Source organism: Clarias gariepinus, chromosome 13, assembly GCF_024256425.1.
Source record: "Clarias gariepinus isolate MV-2021 ecotype Netherlands chromosome 13, CGAR_prim_01v2, whole genome shotgun sequence".
NCBI lineage: Eukaryota > Metazoa > Chordata > Actinopteri > Siluriformes > Clariidae > Clarias > Clarias gariepinus.
In genome coordinates, this window is record NC_071112.1 from 7,787,910 (window position 1) to 7,811,416 (window position 23,507).

The following is a 23,507-nucleotide window of genomic DNA, read 5'->3' on the forward strand; positions in this document are numbered from 1 at the left end:
TTATTTTTAAGATGCAACTTTCAACATCACATCTAAATTCAAGATGCATTGATCATTTGCGTCTTCGCTCTATTCTCTGCATCCTAAGTGTGCATGTGCAGCAGTTCAAGAGGGTCATGTCAGGGAGGAAGCACGAGATATTCTCGTGAAATGTAATTCTCCCTCCTTGTTGAGTTTTTATTTTCATTTGGATTTTTTTTTATATAAACAAGTAACCTGGAGAATGTCCTGTAAAATTGTAGAGTTTTGGAGAAAATGTTATTGAATAGAAATTAGTGTCTGGCAGGAAAATGTAATGGGTGCATCTCTAGTTTAAATACGTTAAGGTTCGGGGTGAAACTATACACTACAAAAAAAAAAAGCAATGTCTTAGCATGTAATGATATCTTGGGTTTAAAAAAACGCTATCTCATAATTTCCTATCATGACATTATTGCATAACACATATAAGACCATCAAGACTGTTTTCAGACTTGTGTACTAATTACTTCTTCTTAGGAATGAACACCGCTAATGGAGTAGGACAATTTTAAGCTTGAAAATATAATCCTAATAATCTGCTCAAAACGATCTAATGTAATAAAGAGAAATATTAGTTGCCTAAAAAAGATTTTCTTTCTAGGACGTGGCTTGGAGGGTGGAAAGAGACAAAGTATTTTTGAATAAGCCAAAATATATTCTGGTTGTTTAACATGGCCACCACATAAAAATCTTTTTTTTTTTTTTTATCTACAATTTAATATACAAACATGTCTTGGCTGATCAACTACGTTTAACAAAATGCCACTCAACTTCAGATGAAGCCTGTAACACGGACACATCGAGACTTGCTGTGTTTAAGATATAACGCAGTGCTTTCCAGTCCAAACATGCAGGCTGTAGGAGAACACACACATCACTGAACAGTGAGAGAGAGTGAGAGTGGATGTATGTATGTATGTATGTATGTGAGTGAGTGAGTGAGTGAGAGCGAGTTTAAAGAGAGCTGAACGTGTTTCAACTTTCAACCTTTTCAGAATGCAGCATTTCATCTTGAGCCATCGTCATCACAGCACAGGTTTCGAGTCCGTTCTCTTTTCTTCCACCGCATTAACTCCTTCACTTCACACTACCATGCACATGAAATGTAAATAGTGTACGATAATATTTGGTTTTACAGACTGTATAATCGTCTATATTTTGTTTCGAAAGTGAAACTGATCTATGAGATTGAGGTAACACATTAAAGGTGAAGAAAATAAAAAGAAAAGAAAACAAACGAACGGTGGTCATCGTGTCTGTTATTTTATGCCATTATTGTCATAAACACACGTTAATGCATTGGATTGGCTGGGCAGATGGACTATGTTTATTAAATGTCATATTTTTTACATGACCTCATGATGGAATGTGTGTAATTATTATGATAAATGTAAGCAACATCAGCAGTGATGTCATTTCTATAAAATCGTACTGAATGGTGACTAATAGCATTCTGACAGAGCACAGTGAAGCATATTATCATTAAGCAACACAAATTGCGTGTCTGTATGTGTTTAGACCGCAGTTCCTCTGTCGATATCTCCAGATCGATGTTGTCTGTTGTTTAACCTCCCAGATTCCAGCTCGTTGCTCTTCTGTCCTTCGGGTTTCTCCACAGCTTTCTCCACCTTGCTCTCTCCACCAGACCTGAAACACACATACAGTTATTGCACGTTACTGTATTTATACATTCATCATTTGTTACTTGATTACAAACATCGTGCTCATACTGGGTTCGACCCCATTTTCTCTTTAGGACTGCCTTAATTCTTTGTGGCATCGATTTAACAGGACTGTGGAGACGTTTGAGTACAGTGGACCAATTTGAGATGATTTTGTGAAATGGCGTGTATCGTGTGGTCATAAAGGAATGAACGTGCTCAGCAACAATAGTCAGGTAGGCTGTGGCATTTAAAGCATGGTCAGTTGGTACTAAGGGGCCCAAGAAAGTGTGCCAAGAAAATCAACCCCACACCATCATACCACAAACACCAGCCTGAACTGTTGATGCAAGGCAGGAAAGCCATGCTTTCATGACAAATTCTTTACATCCAATTTTGACCCTACCATATGAAAGTTGTAGAAGAAATCAAGACTCTTAGACTAGGAAATGATTTTTCCAATCCTAAGTTTCCCAGTTTTGTTGAACTCACACACATTATAGCCTCAGTTGCCTGTTTTACCTGATAGAAGCGCCACCTGGTGGGCTCTTCTGCGGCCATAGCCCATCTGCTACAATGTTTAACGTAGTGCATTTGGTGTTGCTCTATAGCATACCTCACTTGTAACAAGATATTTAAGTTAAATTTGCGTTTCTGTCAGCTCGAACCAGTTTGGCCACGGTCAGGCATTTTGACACAGAGAACGCCCACACACTGGTTGTTTTTTGTTTTACACACCATTCTATGTAAACTGCTCCGACTGCCATAGGTGAAAATCAACGGGATAAAGACAGGCAGTTTCTGAAACACTGACCATGGCATGGATAACGTCATAGAGAAATTTACCATTTGTTAGTGCGAGATATAACTTGTGTTTCAAAAGAAATACTAATCATATCGAGGGTGTTTTGTAAGAAAAGTTCCTTGAGGATTTTTAGTCTCTGGCACCGATAAGTCTAGTCCTTCTGGTTATTATTAACAAGTATTATTTTAAACCTCAAACAGGAAGGAAATTATGAAGGGAAAACTATTTCAGACATTTGACCTTGCTGTGACCGTAACCCAGTTTGCCTCAAATTCCAAATCTAATCTGGTCATCTGCTGGTTAAAATACAAGACGCCTTTACGTCAAACCGGGACTTGTGATGACATTTCTGGTGAATGAAAGTGTAAATGTGATTAACATTTAGAGAAGCTGCAGTAAAACATTTGAATGGTGCAAACGTTTTAAAGAAGGCCATACGTACATAAATTACTATCCTGACCGAGGTGGCTCTGAGCCCACTGCAGTCATTCTGTAAAGACTCAGTGAATAGAATGCCCGATCCTTAAAAATCAACGATTAACTTGTCGCCAACTTATGGAACAGACGCATCTGTCTGTGGGAACTCTACACACCATCATTTACCAACACCACTTGTGTATTACAGGAACTCGGCTGGGAGTCATTGCCACATCCCCCATACAGTCCTGACCTCGTTCTAAACCATTTCCACATCTTTGGGTCATTGAAGGAGTTCCTGAAAGGCCAGCATTTCTGACATGAAGCAGGCAGTCTGATCATGGCTCTGGCGTCCTAAGGAAACTTTCTATTGTGATGGTATCCAAGCACTAGTGAAACGCTGGGATAAGTGCATTAGTGTAGCAAAGGATTATATAGAGAAATAAAGGCAGTTTCTACTCTCAGAATCTTATTTTGCGTAATCAAATGCCCCAGTTTGACTTGAATGCCCCTCGTCATAATTACATTATGCACTGTATTATCTTTAGTACAAATGCATATATGCTTATCATGTCTGCATTATTTCCAAAATCATTCACTATTTCCAAACATTAAAATAAATTTTAAAAATTAAGAAATAAAATTCATAAATAGATAGCATTACAGAAGAATCTTTGCATGCTTTTAAAGAAAACATCATTTTAATTCACAGACCAGTTTTCAGATAATAAAAAAATCTAATGTACTGTAGCGTGGGTTTTGCATGAAATAGAAAGAATTAAGAGTGACAAAGTTACAAGAAGAACTCGTATTCTCCAGCACGTTCAGTAAATAATAATAAAATAAATAAATAATTTGAACTTTATTAATCCCAGAGGGAGATTGCTTCTTCGCATATCCCAGCGTAACTGGGGTCAGAGCGCAGGGTCAGCCATGATACGGCGCCCCTGGAGCAGTTAGGGTTAAGGGCCTTGCTCAAGAGCCCAACAGTGACAACCTGGTAGAGCTGGGGATCGAACCTGATCAGTAACTCAGTGCCATAACCCTTTAAGCTACCACTGCCCTATAAATTTTCGCATATCCCAACTAGGAAACTGGGGTCAGAGTGCAGGGTCAGCCAGTTCGCAGTGCCCCAGGAGCAGATAGGGTTATGGGCCTTGCTTAAGGGCTCAACAGTGGCTCGAACCTCCGACCTCCCGATCAGTAACCCAGTAACCCGCAGCCTTAACCAACTGAGCCACCACTGCCCTAAAACCTAACAGCTAGTTTACTTATTAAACTGCACAAATCTGTATCTGACATATTGCATGATTTTTTCACGCAAAGAGATCTCACGCAAAATAGTTTCTGTTCATGCTTATGCCATTTTTTTTTTTCATATTCCCAGGACTTTTAAACAGTACAGTAAGTAAAACAGCTGTTTTACTGAGTGTGCTGGAGAATATAAGTCCTTCTGGTAACTTTACCACACTCGCTCCTTTCTATTTTAATACAAAATCCAGGAACCTTTATTAGGTTTCTTGTTCAATTTGCATTCAAATATTCATCTGTAACGTTATTTATTTATTATTTTTTTTATTTTTCTATCAATCTTTAAAAATATAGAATGGGTTTTGACATAATAATGCAGACATAACCAACATATATAACTTAATATTTGCACTTAAGATAATAATAACAATACGGTGCCCAAGACTTTTGCACAGTACTGTAAATCATAGCAGTCCTTCTTAACTTGTCCCTCTAACCAAAACCTCAACCGGACAGACACTCACACAACTTAAGAACACCGCCATCTAGTGGCGGAGGTGTAAAAAAATGGTTAGCAACGTAAAAAAAATTATATATATATATATATATATATATATGCATGTTCTTTAATTTTAAAAAACTTTAATTACAAGTATTTTATTGGCAGAAATTTATATTTTGCATTTTGCAATTAGTCTCTTCAGTTACTTTGTGGTATGTAAAATGGCTGAACCCCAGTACACAGCTCAAGAGTAGTTAAATGAGATGGCATCACTCACACCACTAATTTACATCTGGTTTTGAAAGCTATCCACCATTATATCCACCTAAACTACAGCAAATCTAATGGAATAAGCATGTTCCACTGCATTCTTCCTTCCTTCCTCAGATTCATAGGAATGCAGTGCATGTTTGGATGTAAAAACACAGATGTTTTACCAACTTCTGTGGCTCCTTCAAACTAGAGGCCCTGAATCATCAGTTTAACCATCATGTCCATCTATTGTATAAAAAAGGAGAAAGATTCTGTAGAAAGGGTGTGTGAGTTGTGTGACATTTTAATGAGATAACTTGCCATACGAGTGTGTACGTGCTCCCCTCACCTCTTTTTAAAGAGTTTTTTGAAGGAGCTCCGGAATCCTTTGGCCTCCTTCCTGCTCCGCTCGCTCAGTGGGGTGTGGTCACAGTCATCAGGCACATCCTTCCATTTAAACTCCTCCCATATTGGAGGTCCAGGATCCTAAAATGAGATGAGAAAGCATGTTTGCTTCTAAATAAATGAAGCTTTTTATTTTGGAAAATGCGCCATGCATGGTGATGGTTCGTGTTGTGTAACCTTGATTAGTTGTTGTGTGAGCTCAGCAGCACTAGTGTGTGTGTTTGTTTCTTGATGCCTCTCTGGGCTGCTATTTTTCAGCCTTGATTTGGCGCTTGACTGGCGCACCAGTCTGGGGTGAACCGGACTTCTGGCCAGGTGGGGCCGGCTGTCGATGCTGTCAAGCTGCAATCCGTTCAGCGACTTGCTCTTCCGTTGGCTCAGCTGCAAAGGCTTCATCACGCTGGCTGAATCAGGTGACACGCAACCATGGCTGGGTCTGTAAACCCCACCTCCACTGCTCCGCCCTCTGCTATGGGATTGATGGTTTGGACTGAGGGAAGGGCTACAGCTCACAAAGGCAATGTCAATGCTTGAGTCAGTAGAATGGGAACGACTTGAACAGCACACGTCTACGTCACCATCTGGAAGGAACGCACCCATTGCGTCGGCCAGAGCTGACCCCATCCCTTCTGTCTCTGGAATCCTGTGGAGTTGACTGGGTGTGGCTTTGGGACGAGATTCTGAGTCAGATGTGAAGGAAATGTCTGGGTGACTACGACTGGGCTCTGTTTCCCAGTTAGGGTATCGACGGACAGTTGCTTTCTTTCGGCTCTGATTGTGGGCTGGATCGCTGAGAAAGGGATGAAAAGAGACACAGTACTTATTTAATAAATGAATGAGAGTTGTATTTGAATTTGAATTATGATGAGTTATAAATAAGTTGAGTGGATTGAGTGAATTAATGGGTTGGATGGATGGATGGATAAATGCAATAATGGGGGGCATGGTTGGGTGGATGGATGGAATATATGGAAAACTGGCAGATGGCTTAAGGGGATGGAGGAAATAGATAAGTTAGATGGATGAAGAGATGGATGGATGAAAAGATGGGTGGGTGGATAATGGATGGATGGATGGATGGATGGATGGATGGATGGATGAATGGAACGATGGGTGATGGATGGAAGATTTGTAGGATGGTCAGATACAGTAGATTAGATTGGATGAAAGCAATGAATAACAGATGGTTGGATGGAATAAGACAACTAGGTCAATGCAATGATGGGTAGATTCTATAGATGTATTATATATGGAAGATTTGTAAGATTGGTGGATGGAGGAGATGGATGGATTGATTGAATGGTGGAATGATGGATGGGTTGATGGATGGATAGAACAGATAGAAGATTGGCAAATAGAATGAGTGGTTGGAGTAAATAGATGAGTCAGAAGGATGGATGGATGGATGAACAGTAGTTGACTCACGGCAGTGCACTTGTGCTACTGTAATTTGAGGAACTCTCATAACCCACTGTATGCAGCTGCCTTACAGAAGATCTGAATTACACACAACAAACACCTGGTCATTTAAACACACAACAAACATACTAAGGCACATCTAATTTTCTCTTTCTCTCACTCACTCACACAAACATACATTTCTTCTCTCATCATAAACATTGACATGATCATAGTTGGACCTGCTTAGTTCCTTGTGTGTGCGTGTCACCCGGTCTGGTGTGCACACACCGGGCTGGTGTGTGCACAGGCTGCGTGTATGTTCTCCCGGACTGTGTGTTTTTGAGTGTGTGAGGAGCTTTTGGTTGTGCTGGAGCAGGTTACTGTACTGGGTGGTGAAGGACCGTAGATGCTGCACACACACAAGCAGCAGATAATAATCGGGATGCTCAGACTCTGTCTGACCCAACAGGCTCTAACAGACACACAGAAATATTACGTAACGATTACACCAATAACCAAAACATATCAATGAACAAATGAACGGATGGGTTGAAGGAAGGAGGGCATAGTTAGATGGACACCTGTAAGAGTCTGAGGTATTCTGGGATGCGCCGGACTGGCTGGAGGAGCAGAGTGTGTAGGGATGGACGTGTCTCATCTCCTGTGATATCACCCTGGATTAGAACAGCCAATGAAGACACACCTTTCAATAATCACATCTGATTCTGTGTGTGTGTGTGTGTGTGTGTGTGTGTGTGTGTGTGTGTGTTTACCTCTAGAAGGCCACCAGGCTTTGAGAATAAACTGGCAGCTGAAAGGCACTCAGGCAGCTCTTTTAGATAGGACACATAGTTGGCCAGAAAATCATTCTGTGGAGCGCACACACACACACACACATGCACACACACACAGACATATGATATTTTAGCCCTTGTTTAATCTACATTGTTATCTTAGTGTTGGATCACCATTAACTATGTTCTTTTTTCACTAAAATTTATGCAAAAAAAAAATTGAGTTATTGATGATTAACTTATGTGCATGTTACTCCTTTACTAGTCACTGACAAGAACATAAGCCACACCTCCTTCACCGAGACAACATGCACAAAAGCCACGCCTCCTTCACCGAGACAACACGCACAAAAGCCACACCTCCTTCACCGAGATGACATGCACATAAGCCACGCCTCCTTCACTGAGACCGACATGCACATAAGCCACGCCTCCTTCACTGAGACTGACATGCACATAAGCCACGCCTCCTTCACTGAGACTGACATGCACATAAGCCACGCCTCCTTCACTGAGACCGACATGCACATAAGCCACGCCTCCTTCACTGAGACCGACATGCACATAAGCCACACCTCCTTCCCTGAAACTGACATGCAATTAAGCCATGCCTCCTTTATTAGGACTGGCAAAGCTCTATTACCTCTTTACTGGTAAGCCTCAGAAATACATCTCCCATGATGCCTTGCCAGTGACTCTTGAGCACACGTTCCTGCAGAAGGTGCAACAGCTCCAGGTGCTGCTGGATCAGAAACCGTAAAGAAGATGGGAACAGCCTGAGGCAGAAAAAACGAAGTTTAATGATGTGATAGTAGATGAAATGTGCTGGGCGCTATTTCAGATTAGGTTCTGGTAAATTTTAAAAGTGTGTGTGTGTTACCGTTTTTCTTTGAGATTAGAGTTTTCACAGCCATTGTAGGTGATGTTGGCCTTCAGCAGCAGAGACAGATATGACACATACACTCTCTCTGATTCCAACAGCTCCAGAGCAGCTACCTGCCTTTGACCTGCACACACACGCACATACACGACATACGTAATAGCTACCAAGTAAATTCATAGTATTATTAGACACAGTCTTATACATTCATCTTTATTTTATTTTATTTTGTGTTTTTGTACAAGACACACTCATGTCGTGGATGTTCTGTTCTGTCAGGTCTCGGCTCACTCTCCTTTCCTGCCACAGTGAATCTTTAGGTTGAGTCCTGAAATCACCAGCATCCTCTGCAGACCCTAAAGCACACACATACAGACACACACAATGTCAAAGGTGTGTCTAATCAAAAGGTCCAGTGTGACTGCATCTGACAGTCACTGTTTGACTCACTCTGATTGGTCGGCAGGCTGCTGATGTAATGCTGAATGAGCTTCAGTTGCGTTTGGCTGCAGGGAGAGGTGTGGCCATCCATGAGCTCCTCCGCATTTGAGAAGTTTCTACTAACATAGGTAATAGATGCTTGAGGGACAGCTAAGAAAGTCTTTGTGAATGTAAGATTTCTAAATTATGTGTTACCTGTGTTGTGTTACCTGTGGTGTGTCCTCGTCAGCATTTGTCACCTGTGTTGTGTCCTGTACAAGGTGTTACCTGTGTTGTGTCCTTTATAGAATGTATTAGTTATGCTGTGTCCTCTACAGCATGTGTTACCTGTGTTGTGTCCTTTATTAAATGTATTAGTTGTGCTGTGTCCTCTACAGCATGTTACCTGTGTTGTGTCCTTTATAGAATGTATTAGTTGTGCTGTGTCCTCTACAGCATGTGTTACCTGTGTTGTGTCCTTTATAGAATGTATTAGTTGTGCTGTGTCCTCTACAGCATGTGTTACCTGTGTTGTGTCCTTTATAGAATGTATTAGTTGTGCTGTGTCCTCTACAGCATGTGCTACCTGTGTTATGTCCTTTATAGCATGTATTACCCTTGTGGTGTCCTCCACAGCATTTGTCACCTCTGTTGTGTCCTTTACAGCATTTATTACCTGTGTTGTGTCCTCTGCAGAATGCTTTCTTGTGGTGTGTCTTCTACAGCATTTGTCACCAGTGTTATGTTCTCTACAGAATGTTACCTGTGTTGTGTCCCTGACAGCATTTATTACCTGTGTTGTGTCCTTGACAGCATTTTTTACCTGCGTTGCATCCTTAACAGCATTTATTGCCCTTCCTGTGTCCTCTACAGCACGTGTTAAATATGTTGTTGTCTTTATAGCATGTACTGTATTAGCTGTATGGTGTCTTGTAAAGCATGTTACCTGCATTGTGTCCTCTGTAGAATGTTACCTGTGTTGTGTCCTTTATATTATTTGTTACCTGCACTGTGTCCTCTACAGCATGTATTACCTGTGTTGTGTCCTTTACAGTATGTATTGCATATGTTTTACTTTTTCGTACTGTGTTACCTGTGTTGTGTCCTCTACAATTTGTATGGCCTGTATTGTGTCCCCTGCACTACATGACATCTGTGTTGTGTCCTCTACAATACGTGTTACCTGTGTTGTATCCTGAACTTTGTCTGTTACCTGTGTTGTGTCCTCTGCAGTAAGTCCATATCTATCTGTAGCTCTTTTTGTCTCATGTTAAGTTCAGAGATCTGAGACAGAGCAGTGCCTGTGTCTTCCTGCAAAACATCAAACATGTCCTATTAATCCTCAACAACTGTATTTATTAATATTAAGTGTTGTGTGTATAGTGTGTTATCTTTTTTCCTCTGCTACCTCACTGTCTAGAGATGAATGTGTGTGTTGCACCTGCACTGTGTTCAGCGTATTTCTCAGAGACAGGATTTTCTCGGCCGTGTCTCTCTGGCACTCGGATACTTTCTCCTCCAAGCGGCTGTTGCTCTGCTGTAAGGCGGAGATTTCCTGGACCACACCCCGGAGTCCTGCCTTAAGCTCCGCCCACAGAGCCTGCAACTGTAACATGAGAGTCTTAAAGCGGAATAAACATGACGTTCATAATCTATAAGGGATTGGATATACTGATTATTGACCCTGTTAAAAACACCACTTTTAAAACACAAAATGTGATTATCTTTAATCACATGCAATGTCCTGTACAGCAACAAAATAATAACAAAAATAATGTCAATAAACTATATCTTGTTTCTTTTAGACTGTGTGTGATGTCAAAGGTTAATAACACTATGTAAATATGCTAGTTAAAATAACAGGCGTAAATTAACTATGTTAAATCTGTAGTATGGCTTTGTCAAAATGCATGAGTGTTTACAAAGTCAGTTACTTAAAAAAATTATGGATAAACCAAACTAGAGCGATTAACTAAACTTTGTCAAAGTACATTTGCTTGCACTTTGATCACGTTTGCTTTAACGTCTTTAAATAACAGCAGCAGACACTTTAGTGTGAGTGTGCATGTGGGTGCCTTCAGAAAGAGTAAATCTGTTACACACAAATTAATCACACACTCATGTGAAAGTAATCACACACAGAAAGAGACTCACTAAAAGTAAACAAGACATTCTACCTGAACCATGTGCAGATCTGGATCATCGATGTGTGTTTCTGCATCTATGAATAAATCAGTGTACACACACAAGAAAACATTTAGAGCTCATTTATACATCCAGACAGCAGTAAGATATTTTTTTTCCCACCTAGAAGGTTATAATGGTTTTCTTTATTTAGTTCCATTTTACTCATGTTTAGTCTGTTACAAAAATAAAACACATGCATGGCTTTTATTATCCTAAACTTTTTTTTTTCTTTTTTAAAGCACTGCTGCAATGTTCTGCAAACCTTTTAAACTGTGATTTAGTAATGATTTGCACAAAATTTTCAATGAACATTCTTAACAAATTTTACAGCAACATTATGGGAATGTCTATTAAAAATGACAAATATGTACTTTATATTTCTGCTATGTCCTACATTAGCTATTACATTAGGGGTTAGTAATAATTAGATTTAGGCAACAAGTCACATAAGTATAGAATGAGAGGCTTATTCTGAACAGACCTTCAGATCAAGATCATAAAGGTTTCCTTTAGAAGGCCCAGATCTGTTTGGGCTTTCTGATCTAGTCATTTTAAGATTACTAGCTATTTGTCTCTGAGACGGTCCATCCTGCTTTTGACCAACAACCTAACTTTCTTGCGAATTGTCACTTCTAGTGACAATTCGGTGTGCTTAAAGGTAGGTCTGAAAAGAAGACAACAAAAATAATCATAATAATGACAACACAGTTCAGTGCATGCAATTTTACCATAACATAGCTAAACTTACAAATTCTTTATACTTCTTGTGACTGATGTCTATATTCAGATTCAAACTAACTTTGCATGGCAATTTTTTTCTTTGTGTGCCACTTGTGCTCTGGTTAATTAAGTTTTTCTAGTCATGTTCAAGTTCAGAACTTCAGCAGGAAGCTGTTGTGCCCATCCCAATCTCCAGAATTCTAAACCCTGTTAGAAACTTAAGAACCGTAGATGTACATGGACATTGTGCGAAAGGCTACAATTTGTTGCATATGCAACGATTGTTGTTTTTTGGCCATTCATTTAGTGTTCATTCACCATAAAATGTTCTTAAAATTTAATTCACACAACATTCAGTTAGACAACAACAGGAGAACTAAGGACTATAGTTATTGGGCAATGTCCATATTTACACAAAGGTATGCATATTTTTAGAGACGATTTATCCACACACTTAAGATCATTTTATATGCTAGAAATTCAGTTTAAAATTACATGTTTAATTCACACTCTCAAAAGTTTATTTTTTTTTGTGTGTGTAAAAGTGACAGAAATGAGGTTTCTCTACAGTACAAGTGTTAAATCCTCTTTAAAAAGGGGCAGTGTGTGTGTTTAAATAGACTATTGGTTTTTCATTCCAACCAAGCAGAAACCACACCTAATCGTCTAATTAACTAAACTAATTAAATAGGTGGAACCAGGTGTGGATTCCGCTTGACTGGGATAAAAACCTGCACACAAACACACACACTCTGAACCTTTCTGTTCTGATGGACAAAGAACACTTTAAGCCCCACTGCCAATACCACAAGTCAAAAACAAACAGGCACACAAATTGCAGACTGTACTAGTAAATAAAAAAGAAAAAGTATTATAACTTATAACAAAGGTATCTGAATGGAAATTAAAATTTACATCTGAGATAAGGTCTAGCATGCTGGCATTATAGTGCTGCATGAATGATCTTAATTGTATATAATATGCAAAATAATCCAAAAACACTCATTATTCCACCCTGAAAAATTATTCAGCAGCTCATCTATCATGTCATGCGGCACATCCTGTTTTGTGGCACACCTTGGACAAATCCATTAGCTGGCAAACATACTATTTTTACGTACTCACCCAGCACTTATCTACTAGACTTACCTTCATTTAAAGATCTTTTACAAGTTTATCAATGAGCCAATCTGTCCAATAGGCAAAATCTCTAATAAAAATGATTGACATTCATGTACTTAATACTGGCCTCAATTGTATTCCAGAGTTTGTTGTACCAGTATAACATACCGATGTAACTCCTGAAGAGGTCTGACTACTGATGTGAACAATTTAATCTTAGCTCCTCACCACACACACACACACACACACACACAGCGAGGCTTGACACTGAACCCAGTCTTTAATGTTTCATTTTATGTTCTGAACTAAAATCATTGCAGAAACATAAGTTTTAGTCAACCTGCCAAGTGGTAAATGAATATAGATCCCATTTAAGAAATTAGGCTTAATGCCTTTATCTTCACCTGCTGTTTTTTCCTTCTCCATCTTCCAACTTAGGCTTTAATGTCCAGAAAGGTAAATTCTTGCAAATCTACATTTACTTGAACTGTAGCTCAACTACTAGAACTTTATTATGCTGTCTTTCTTCCTTTAAAAGGAGAAAAAAACGTGTCCCAACATTTCAGTTTCTTGAATATTATTCAAATTTCAGTTCTTTTTTTCTCCAATGCTGTTTAGACTTCAGAATTTTGTCCACCTTCTTCTACAATCTTGTTCCAGTCTTTTAGGTTTCTAAAACTTTGGTCTAATCTTTCTGCTTATAGAATTCATTAAAAAAAAAAAAAAAAAAAATTCCCTGCTTCCAGAATCTTCTTGCACTGTCTTACAGCTTCTTCAATCTTGTTCCGTTCTCTTTCCACAACTTATTCAAGATTTCCATCTCCTACAATCTTGTTCCAGCATCTTTACACCACAAGAAACTTGTTCGATCATAGTTCCAAATTTCAGAAAACATGTCTCGATCATTTCTCCAGTTCTAAATACTTGTCCTTGTTGTTCAGTTTATACAATCTTGTCCCACTGTCTTTCTGCATCAAGCTGTTTAGGTGATTTTCACGCTTTTACAAAATTATTCCAGGTTATTGGTTTCCAGAAAGACTGTGTGTTCCTTTTCTCTCCCCTTATAAGCTGACCTAAGACATCCTGAGTGTCCAAACCTCTCATTTGCGCACTTCACCTTGTTTGCCTCGTTCTGTCCCACCTCAGCATGCTCGCTCTCTCTCTCTTCCAAACCATGTGAGTCTGATGAGGATTTGGACAAAAAAGCCTTGTTTTAGAGTAAATGGAAAAATAAAGACATGAGAGAGAGAGAGAGAAAGAGAGAGTGAGAGAGAGAAAGATCCACCCCTGCTTTATAGAACAACCCAGATGATTCAATTTCCTCTTCAACCTTCAAGACAGATCTGCTCTAAATTCTAAGCACACACCCGCACACAGTTTTACATTACTAACAAGTACTTAAACACACACACACACAAACATCATATTTTACTAAAGTGATTCAGCAGTGTAGACCATTACAATGACTTATAATAAACTATAATAAAGAGTGCAGAGGAAACGCCCAGCTGTAAAGACATCCAGCCTCGAGTACATGTACACTATGTCATCATGTGGCTACTAATTATAATAGGACACATACACACACATACACATACACACAATATTAATTTTCATAAACAGGAATAAAAAATAGACAGTTGTCTTAAATTGTAAAATATGATTCCCCGACCATAAGTCTCTCCGGAGTATCACCCTCAGCTGCACTAGGTGGGTAACGTAAACGGGGTGCCAATCCATCGGAGGGCACACTCACACACTTACTCACACACAATGGCCAATTTGGAAACTCCAGTTATCTTAATCTGCATGTATTTAGACTGTGGGAGGAAACCGGAGTACTAGAAGAAAACACACCGAACTCTGGGAGAGCATCCAAACTCCACACACATACAGACCCGAGGCAGAAATTGAACCCTGAAGCCTGGAGGTACAAGGTGACAGTGATAAGAAGTTCATCATACTTTGATAAAAGCCACATTCATGCATCGATCTGTTTTTCAGAATAATCAGATTACCTACCATTAAGATACATTTTATTTGTCACATACTGTACACAGTACGATATGCAGTGAAATGCTTAATTCTTCGCATATCCCAGCTTCTTGTTGGTAGGCAGGGGTCAGAGCGCAGACGCAGCCATTTTACAGCGCCCCTGGAGCAGAAAGGGTTAAGTGCCTTGTTTAAGGGCCCAATGGCAGCAACCTGGCGGAGCTGGGTCTCGAACCACCAATCTTCCGATCCGTAACTCAGAGCCTTAACACACTGAGCACACTGATTTTCAAATTTTTTGTCAAATTGCTATAAATCCCCATAGTCATACATACAGCTGATGTCTGTACCTACAGTGAGCATGGGGTCATGGCTTTGAATAAAAAACATTAAAAGACTACAGTTATATTAAAGGAAAAACAGGTAGTGTGACTGTGATTATCCTGCTGGAAGTAGGCATCAGAGGATGGGTACATGGTGGTCAAGGGATGGACATGGTCAGAAACAATGCTCAGGTAGCCCGTGGCATTTAAACGATGCCCAATTAGCACTAAGGGGCCTAAAGTGTGCCAAGAAAACATCCCCCACACCATAACACCACCACCACCAGCCTGCACAGTGGTAACAAGGCATGATGGACCCATGTTCTCATTCTGTTTACGCCAAATTCTGACTCTACCATTTGAATGTCTTAACAGAAATCGAGACTCATCAGACCAGGCAAAACTTTCCAGTCTTCAACTGTCCAATTTTGATGAGCTCGTGCAAATTGTAGCCTCTTTTTTCTATTTGTAGTGGAGATGAGTGGTACCTGGTGGGGTCTTCTGCTGTTGTAGCCCATCCGCCTCAAGGTTGTGCATGTTGTGGCTTCACAAATGCTTTGCTGCATACCTCGGTTGTAACGAGTGGTTATTTCAGTCAAAGTTGCTCTTCTATCAGCTTGAATCAGTCGGCCCATTCTCCTCTGACCTCTAGCATTAACAAGGCATTTTCGCCCACAGAACTGCCGCATACTGGATGTTTTTCCCTTTTCACACCATTCTTTGTAAACCCTAGAAATGGTTGTGCATGAAATTCCCAGTAACTGAGCAGATTGTAAAATACTCAGACCGGCCCATCTGGCACCAACAACCATGCCACGCTTAAAATTGCTTAAATCACCTTTCTTTTCCCATTCTGACATTCAGTTTGGAGTTCAGGAGATTGTCTTGACCAGGACCACACCCTTAAATGCATTGAAGCAACTGCCATGTGATTGGTTGATTAGATAATTGCATTAATGAAAAATTAAACAGGTGTTCCTAATAATCCTTTAGGTGAGTGTACACATCAACACTCATACACTCACACTTCACATTTAAACATATACCCTCCACATATACACTCTTACACTTATATAAACACATACACACTTACACATCACAACACACACTTCACATACATATGCATATACACATCCTGACACATCCTACATTCAAACTTATTGTATACTCTCCACATACACACTCATCCACACTGACACCTACACACTTCACATTCCCTGTATTCAGAAATCCTCCATATACAAATAGAATTATAAGAGGGGGAATTAAATTTTAAACACGACTGTACTACTACACATACACAAACACTCACATAAATCACATACACACAATCAGATCCACATGATAGGTCCAAACAAATTCTTATAAACACACACTCACAATTGTGATATAATGGAAGAAGTCTCACATGTCCTTCCTCTGCTTCCTCTTCCAGACTGCTGCTCATGTGACATCACAGGGCAGCCGATCACACTCAAAGCATCATCCCTCTTACACATACAGTACATGCCCAGGGGAAAACTGTATTGCTTAAAACTTGTTTATCTATAACTAAAGAGATAAAATTTTGATTCTCTTTTCAGCCTCAGTTTAGTTAAAATTTTTCCTGTTATGTTTCTCCTAAAATTCACTAGGAGAAACAAGTGAGACAGGACAGTTAGCAACAGAAGTCATCCTTGAGATGTAAAAGTAATAATCTGGCCAAACTCCAATGGCTCCTCATTCTTGTTTGGACAAAAGAGTGAGCAATTCTAGAGCTACTATGGAGCAATATGTGAGTCGATATATAAGATAAGGGACCGCCCATGGGCTATCAATGGCAGTTTCTTACAAGGTCAAGTCGCATGCTTGACCCCAGATTGTATCGGAGTGGTTGAGGGTGAAGCGACAGCTCAGCGGCACTGGGCTTGAGCCATAGACCTCCTTGTCAGAAACCTAAGATCTTAAACACCAAGCTACTCCCTGCTGCAGTGTTTGCTTCATATTAGCTAAGGGCCTTAAAATTCATAATACCCATGATGCTTAGGAGAAAGTCTCAAAAAGTAAAGAAAATTTATAACACAAAACGAATCATTAAAATTCATTGTACAGATAATTCTAAAGTCAGATTTTGTTGAGAAAAAAAATACAAAATAGTCTGGAAGAGAATTCAGTAAGCGACTGTGGAAGGATATTAATTTGCTCTTTCTGAGCTCAGCATGAGATGTAGAAAAGAGAGTGGTGTGAGAATGGATCACATCCATATAGAGAGCTCTCTAAATTCTCTTCCTGAGGAGAGCTCTTCTAAAATTTAGAATGAGGCTAATGTGAAATTTTGTGTATCTTGATGATTTAGAAGATGACAGGAAAAATACACTTTAGTCTCATAAGAAATATAAATTATATACTTTTTCAAATCTTTCTAATTTTCTTCTACTTTGATTAAGTTCAGAGATGCACATGATTAGCTAGTCTCACTGTGATTGACAGGTGAGAGAGGGTGTGACATAACTTTCACTCAGAGAGCATGGGCAATTTTATCCACTTGCACACTCCACTGTTTATGGCTGTAGCATCATCGTGATTCGATTTTTCCCTCCCATAAGGTGAGTGATTTTCTGTTGCTCCACTCAGGATCTAGATTATCATTTATGACACAAGCAATTTTGCTTAGATTTTTTTTTCCGAAAATGAATTTTACCATTCATAAAAACTGTGACTTCACAGATGAAACCAAATCCAAAGATGGATTGGCGACCTGTCCAGGGTGTACCACACCTCATGCCCTAAGTTTCCTGGAATCGGCTCCAGGCCCCCTATGATCATGTACATAGGATATGCGGTAAAGAAGATAAATGAATGGAATCGTTAAAACCTAATGGTTTTAGGTCATGAACAGTTATATAAGCATAGATTATAAGATTCACTGCAAATCATACTCATATCATAGCAGATTCAATGTAATACACACCTTAAATTTCAATAACACTAAAATACCTAATGCTTTGTTTCAGTTTTTCTAAAGAATTCAGTTCTCTGATTAGCCAGAGTACCAATTTATTTTAATTAGTCAGCATTTATGTATTATAAAAAACTTTATATCTTATATAAAACTATAAAATATCATGTGGTTTTCTCCTGAGATTGAGAAACATTTATTCCTGTTCTTACACCACTCCTGATGGTCTTTCTGCAGTCATGAGCTTAGCTCATGTTCCTCAGGAAGTTATGCTTGGCTCGCAAATCTTCACCCCCCTCAGGGAGCACAAAGTTCTTATTTTTGTCCAACTACTGTATTATGCAACTTTATTAAAGATGTCAACTTTGAGTTTAATGGATCACAATTTAATTCACATGTCATATTACATATGAATTTATATTTGATATTTAATTACCTTCCACAACTCTTTGCACCTTAGCAGGAAGGCTAAGATAACTCGCTTAATCACTCTTTACAACCATGGTAAGCAGAAAAGCTTCTCAGATTCCTGTTCTTGGCTGACAGGACAGAAACCTGATGTGCTTTACTGCTTTTTTTTTTTTTAACATGATCCACCTCAAGATTTCGGCATGATGTGCATTCTGAGATGCGTTCCTGCTCAACAAGGTGGTAAATAGTGAATTTACTAACTATAATAACTATTCTTTGTCACAACCAAAAGCTAACAGCTGTGCAAATCTTCTTAGCTTATCAATACTTTCTTATTAATTCGGATTTTCTTGTCACTGTATAATGTGATAGCTGTGTATGACTGAACACTTGTAGAACGGTTAATCCAAACATTTGTATAACATCTACTGTAGAGCAAAATTACATATACAAACTCTCACATCAAAGAAATCTTACAGAAGCAAAGGAGGCTTCAGGAGAACCCTTTTCCCCAGACAGAGACAATCAGCACACTGTTATAACAAGAACACGTGCTTATTTGTTGCTCATGAGTTTATGTGTGTCTCTCTGTGTGTGTGTTACATATTAAGTTTGAGTTTGAGCCCTGGCGCTGCATTTCTCTGGAAGTTTCCAGTCCACAAGAGTCCCTCCAGGTCAGTAAATTCGCCCTTACCCTCAAGTCTGAGAAGAGAAAAGACAAAAATTTAAATATTTAAGACATCCAACACATATACATGTACTGTACTTTATTTGCATACATAAACGCGCATTAAAAATATACAACTCCAACTGTATGAACTAATTATTTTTTCAAGGTAGATGTTTTATTTTATTTTATGATATAACGGTGTTTTCCATAAAAATTTCGAATTAGCTACTCTTACCGTGGGGCGATTGTGATGAAACAAAGCCTATTTAACCACATTAAAATTTGTTTAGTGGTTATCATGTGATGCAGACAAACAAAAAAAAACACCTTGATGTGTTCTGTTACTTATCTTACGTCCTCCCAAATTATTGGTTTACAAATATTTTCAATGTACAGACATGTCAACTTTACAGTTCTACTGTATTATACAGTGTATATATATATTTTTATTAGTACTTTTTTTTTTTTTTTTTTTACATAAAAGTGACATCTCTGAAAGTTTCCACTATGTTTTCCTCTAAATATAGCATGGATCCTGTTAACAGACAGGGCTGGACAGAAAATTTATATATATATATATATATATATATATAGCGGAATTTTGGATTTCGAGCATAATTCGTTCCAGAAGGGGCTCATATTCCAAAACATTTGTAAACCAAATTGAAAAATTCCCATAAGAAATAATGAAAACTCACATTATTTGTTCCACAGCCCAAAAAAATAAATACTGTACATAAAATAATTAACACAGAATATTAAGTAAAAATAAAACAAATTAACCTGCATCTTACCTTTTAAAAAAAGTAAAAATAAATCCCGACAGGTAAGTGTTTCCATTTGTGCGCGCAGGCACTGTGTGTGTGTGTGTGTGTGTATGTGTGTGTGTGTGAATCTAAAGTAAGCTCCCCTCTCCCCCTTCTCCTCTTACACAGTTACTCTTCCTCCACTCTTTTCACACATGCGCGGACACAACAGAAACACTGTTTTATCGGAAAATAAACAAGAAATCTCTCTAATGACACGCGATTGAGGGACACATTAACGGAATCACTGCTGTAAAGTAAAAATAAAACTAATTAATCTGGGAGACGATTACCCACAATTCCGCAGCGCAAGAGAGAGAAAAAACATTGGCTCAGTTTTGCTTACGTGACGCTCGGTGTTAAAACAATTGAGCGTGATACATGATACTCGGTACTCATAAACCAAGACTTGTTCGTTTTCCAAGTCAAAATTTATTAAAAATCTTTGCTTGTCTCGCAGGACACTTGAAAACTGCGTTACTCGCAATCCGAGGTTCCACTGTATACTGTGAACTTTCAGCTAAAGTGTCAAAATGTTACTAAATTGAAAATCACACAAAAGATGTAAACGCAAGCATCATTAACATGCGGGGTGGTGAACGTGAGTGGCAAAGACTTTCAAATGTATAACAGTAACGGGAGTAGTGTTATAGGTATAGTATGTTATCGTGTAACGGGATTTTCAGCTCTTTGTGAACTTTGTAATATATGAATTTTTTTGGGTGTGGCTGAACCTAAAACAGCTGTACACTGGTAAATTGCAGGTGATGGGTATAAATAAAATTTGTGTTATCTTTTAAAAATGTTTGTAATGTAAATTTTGAATATATGAATGTATTGTTTATATAACATTCAGTTCATATAAAACAAATGTAAAGAATCAATTGTGTCAATTTTAAATCTCGCCGAATATTGCCTTTAAGACAAACCTCCTGATGAGCTGAGAGTGTAGCTTATGGTTTTGTTTTCAGCTGAGAGCATGTGATTAATCCTTAACTTAAGCTGTTTCCCTAAAGTAGTCACGGCACGATATTAATTACAGTATCATTCATGAGAATGAAACAAGGAAACTGACATGATGAAGTCCATTAAGGGATGAAAATAATATCAAATGCCTTTTTTTGGACATTAGTAAAAAGACCATGTTGTAATGGAGCACTCCTCTTCATCAGATATAACATCGTGATTTCTGTATTCGTGCAAAGCCCTTGTTACAGTATGTGCTGTCCCTGGAGCGACCATGTGCTTGTCAGCAGCACTGTTTTATCTGTGTTGCCCGATGAAATGTTTTCAGGAGCTTGGATAAAAATAGGAGATGAATTACACTGAAATAAAACTAACTGCAATAATAAATGGGACTTTATTGGGACTATTTTAAGATAATACTTTAAAACTGGGTGTCATAGGAAAATAAACAACTTCTGGCTTTTAAAAGTGGACTCTGTTTCATCACAATAAAATAACTTGTGTCCTTAGTTCTTTTTCAGGGTTGAAAATCACTAGGAGGAACTGATACAATATTATCATGATACCCATGCATATATATATATACTTTTTTTTTTTGGATACATGAATTACCACAAGAGGGTGGAACCAAATTGATTTATCATGAATCCTTATTATTTTTCTTTAACAACATGAGTGTTTTATTCCTGTTGTCTTTTTCTTTTTCTTCTTCTCTAATTGTCCCTTTCTATAAATGATGCTAACAGTAAAACACAACCGTGTTATTAAAAAAATGGTAACTGATCAAAACGAGTGCATTAATAGAAACCGGTGATTAATAGCTGTGCTGTAGCTGTCTCCTCATCTAGAAAACTTCGTACCAATCAGATTCAAGAATCCTGTGGTGTAAAATGAGGATAACAATGTGACCACCTGTTATTACTGAACATTCCAGTGTATTTCGTCCCGTCAGGAAAGTGGTACGTTCCGCCACCGTGGTACATGTTGTCTCTGAACTGGCCCTTGTACACGGCTCCTGAAGGGTGTGAAAGCGTCCCGCTTCCATTCATCTGCAGCACAGACACAGGTGGTGATGCTTGTGTGTCATCAACACAACAATGCTTAGACCTCATTATTTAATATTAATATTAATAATAAAAATGTATAAACAAAAACCTTATCATTGTCCCACTCTCCAGTGTACATCGTCCCAGAGGACGAGGTCTGCGTGCCGAAACCTTTCCTCATCACTGACTGACTGTCGTCTGATTCTGATATGCGACAACACTCGCCCTCTGCCCCACAAACACACACCACAATTAACAGTACATCACCTATGAGAAGGACCACTCCAGAATTCCTTTCTTTTTTATTTGATAACTATATGTATGATTAACATGTTAAACATCTTTGAAATTTTTTGATTTAGGAAAGGAAAAGCTTTCTGTGAAAGGCTGAGGTGTTTTCTCGATTGCCTGGAATAATATTTGTCCTCAGTCTAGGTAGAACATAGAGTAGTTAATAGGGAAGAGAATCACCAGGGGACACCAGACATGATATTATAACGATACCTAGGTAACAATTCAATTTGTATCGTCCAAAGACATGCAGATTAGGCTAATTGTCGTACCCAAATTGCCCGTAGTGTGGACTGGGACCCACTATACACCCAATATACAGCACCCTGCCTCATGCCCTAGGTCTCCTTAGATGGGATCTGGGCCCCCACAACCCTGTAGACAGGATAAAGCGGTATGGACAGTGTCGGTGTGTAAATTAAAGCTGATCAGCTCATTTTTAGCTTTAACCGTTGAACTATTTCTAAAAACACTTAAATTAATAAAAAGTTATATATACGTGTTAATCAGACATCATAGGGGGTTTTAATGGTAGTCATTTTCAAAACAGGAATTTTTTTCACACTAAACAAATTGTAAATCAGTGTGTTGGTAATCTCTCTCTCTCTCTCTCTCTCTCTCTCTCTCTATCTTCCTCTCTCTCACACACACACTCACTCACTTTTTTAAATAAAGAATTAGATAAAACTCTTACAATACTTTGTGACTCACCATATTTGTCTCCATTTGGAAAAATGTATGAAACCTTAAAAACCTCAGGTTCTGCAATGTATATATTAAAAAAAAAAACAATTATCAGATAAAATGATGTCTTATATAAAAGGTAAAGAAACTTTTGATTTAAAAGACATGGAGAAGAATTATGGAGAGAAAAGTATTTGTGGTAATAATAATAATAATAATAATAATAATAACAATAAGCCTCGTGCCAATTTTGTCACGTTATCTTGGTTAAATATGCTAAAGCTAACCATACAATACTCACCAGACATTGTGCGAGAAAGCTTAATAAGGTTTATAATATCATTAAATAAATTTAAAAGACTTATAAAACATAAAAAAAAAAATTATATTACTCTTAACGGGAAGAAAACTCTCTTTGGACAACGAAGCGTCCTCGCGACCACGTCACTATGGCAACACTTGGTTTCCACACGCGTTTTTTTGCCTCCACCTAGTGGTCAGTAAAAAAAGAAAAATACTGAATGTTGGCCACGCACAATTTG

General features: G+C 38.5%; 2 protein-coding genes across 10 annotated transcripts; both read right to left on the bottom strand.

Moving 5' to 3' along the window:
* Positions 1–1,325: 1,325 nt before the first annotated feature.
* On the bottom strand, positions 1,326–14,234 carry arhgef33 (Rho guanine nucleotide exchange factor (GEF) 33). Of its 9 annotated transcripts, XR_008361854.1 has the most exons (16): positions 13,243–14,233; positions 10,987–11,030; positions 10,218–10,415; positions 10,023–10,120; positions 8,840–8,949; positions 8,641–8,745; positions 8,390–8,516; positions 8,153–8,285; positions 7,489–7,584; positions 7,297–7,389; positions 6,955–7,187; positions 6,740–6,811; positions 5,492–6,104; positions 5,259–5,395; positions 5,095–5,155; positions 1,563–1,668 (listed from the first exon to the last, which is right to left on the bottom strand). XR_008361854.1 is itself a non-coding variant. In XM_053509508.1 (15 exons), the coding sequence occupies exons 1-15, from the start codon at positions 13,262–13,264 to the stop codon at positions 1,536–1,538; spliced, it is 2,208 nt and encodes a 735-aa protein (XP_053365483.1). In that variant the 5' UTR covers positions 13,265–14,234; the 3' UTR covers positions 1,326–1,535. The 9 variants fall into 9 exon arrangements, 8 of the variants coding, with proteins under 8 accessions (XP_053365483.1, XP_053365482.1, XP_053365481.1 ...); XM_053509508.1 differs by lacking the exon at positions 5,095–5,155 and having other exon boundaries at positions 1,326–1,668; positions 10,218–10,409; positions 13,243–14,234; XM_053509507.1 differs by lacking the exon at positions 5,095–5,155 and having other exon boundaries at positions 1,326–1,668; positions 8,840–8,946.
* Positions 14,235–18,355: 4,121 nt separating this feature from the next.
* morn2 (MORN repeat containing 2) lies at positions 18,356–23,304 on the bottom strand. Its single transcript, XM_053509522.1, has 5 exons — positions 23,267–23,304; positions 22,993–23,043; positions 22,100–22,218; positions 21,857–21,993; positions 18,356–19,204 (listed from the first exon to the last, which is right to left on the bottom strand). Exons 1-5 carry the CDS (start codon positions 23,271–23,273, stop codon positions 19,102–19,104), a joined length of 417 nt encoding a protein of 138 aa, XP_053365497.1. The 5' UTR covers positions 23,274–23,304; the 3' UTR covers positions 18,356–19,101.
* Positions 23,305–23,507: the final 203 nt, after the last annotated feature.

What these genes read in the sequence shown, in the direction of transcription:
- morn2 (XM_053509522.1), bottom strand. An exon ending in GAGAGTGGGACAATGATAAG is followed by an intron (nt 21,994 to 22,099) that starts GTTTTTGTTTAT and finishes TCTGTGCTGCAG; the next exon opens with ATGAATGGAAGCGGGACGCT. An exon ending in GGAATGTTCAGTAATAACAG is followed by an intron (nt 19,205 to 21,856) that starts GTGGTCACATTG and finishes TTCTCTTCTCAG; the next exon opens with ACTTGAGGGTAAGGGCGAAT.
- arhgef33 (XM_053509506.1), bottom strand. Translation starts at nt 13,264, where the DNA reads ATGGAGAAGGAAAAAACAGCAG. An exon ending in TGAGGCTTACCAGTAAAGAG is followed by an intron (nt 7,585 to 8,152) that starts GTAATAGAGCTT and finishes TGCGCTCCACAG; the next exon opens with AATGATTTTCTGGCCAACTA. An exon ending in AGCCTGGTGGCCTTCTAGAG is followed by an intron (nt 7,390 to 7,488) that starts GTAAACACACAC and finishes GTTCTAATCCAG; the next exon opens with GGTGATATCACAGGAGATGA.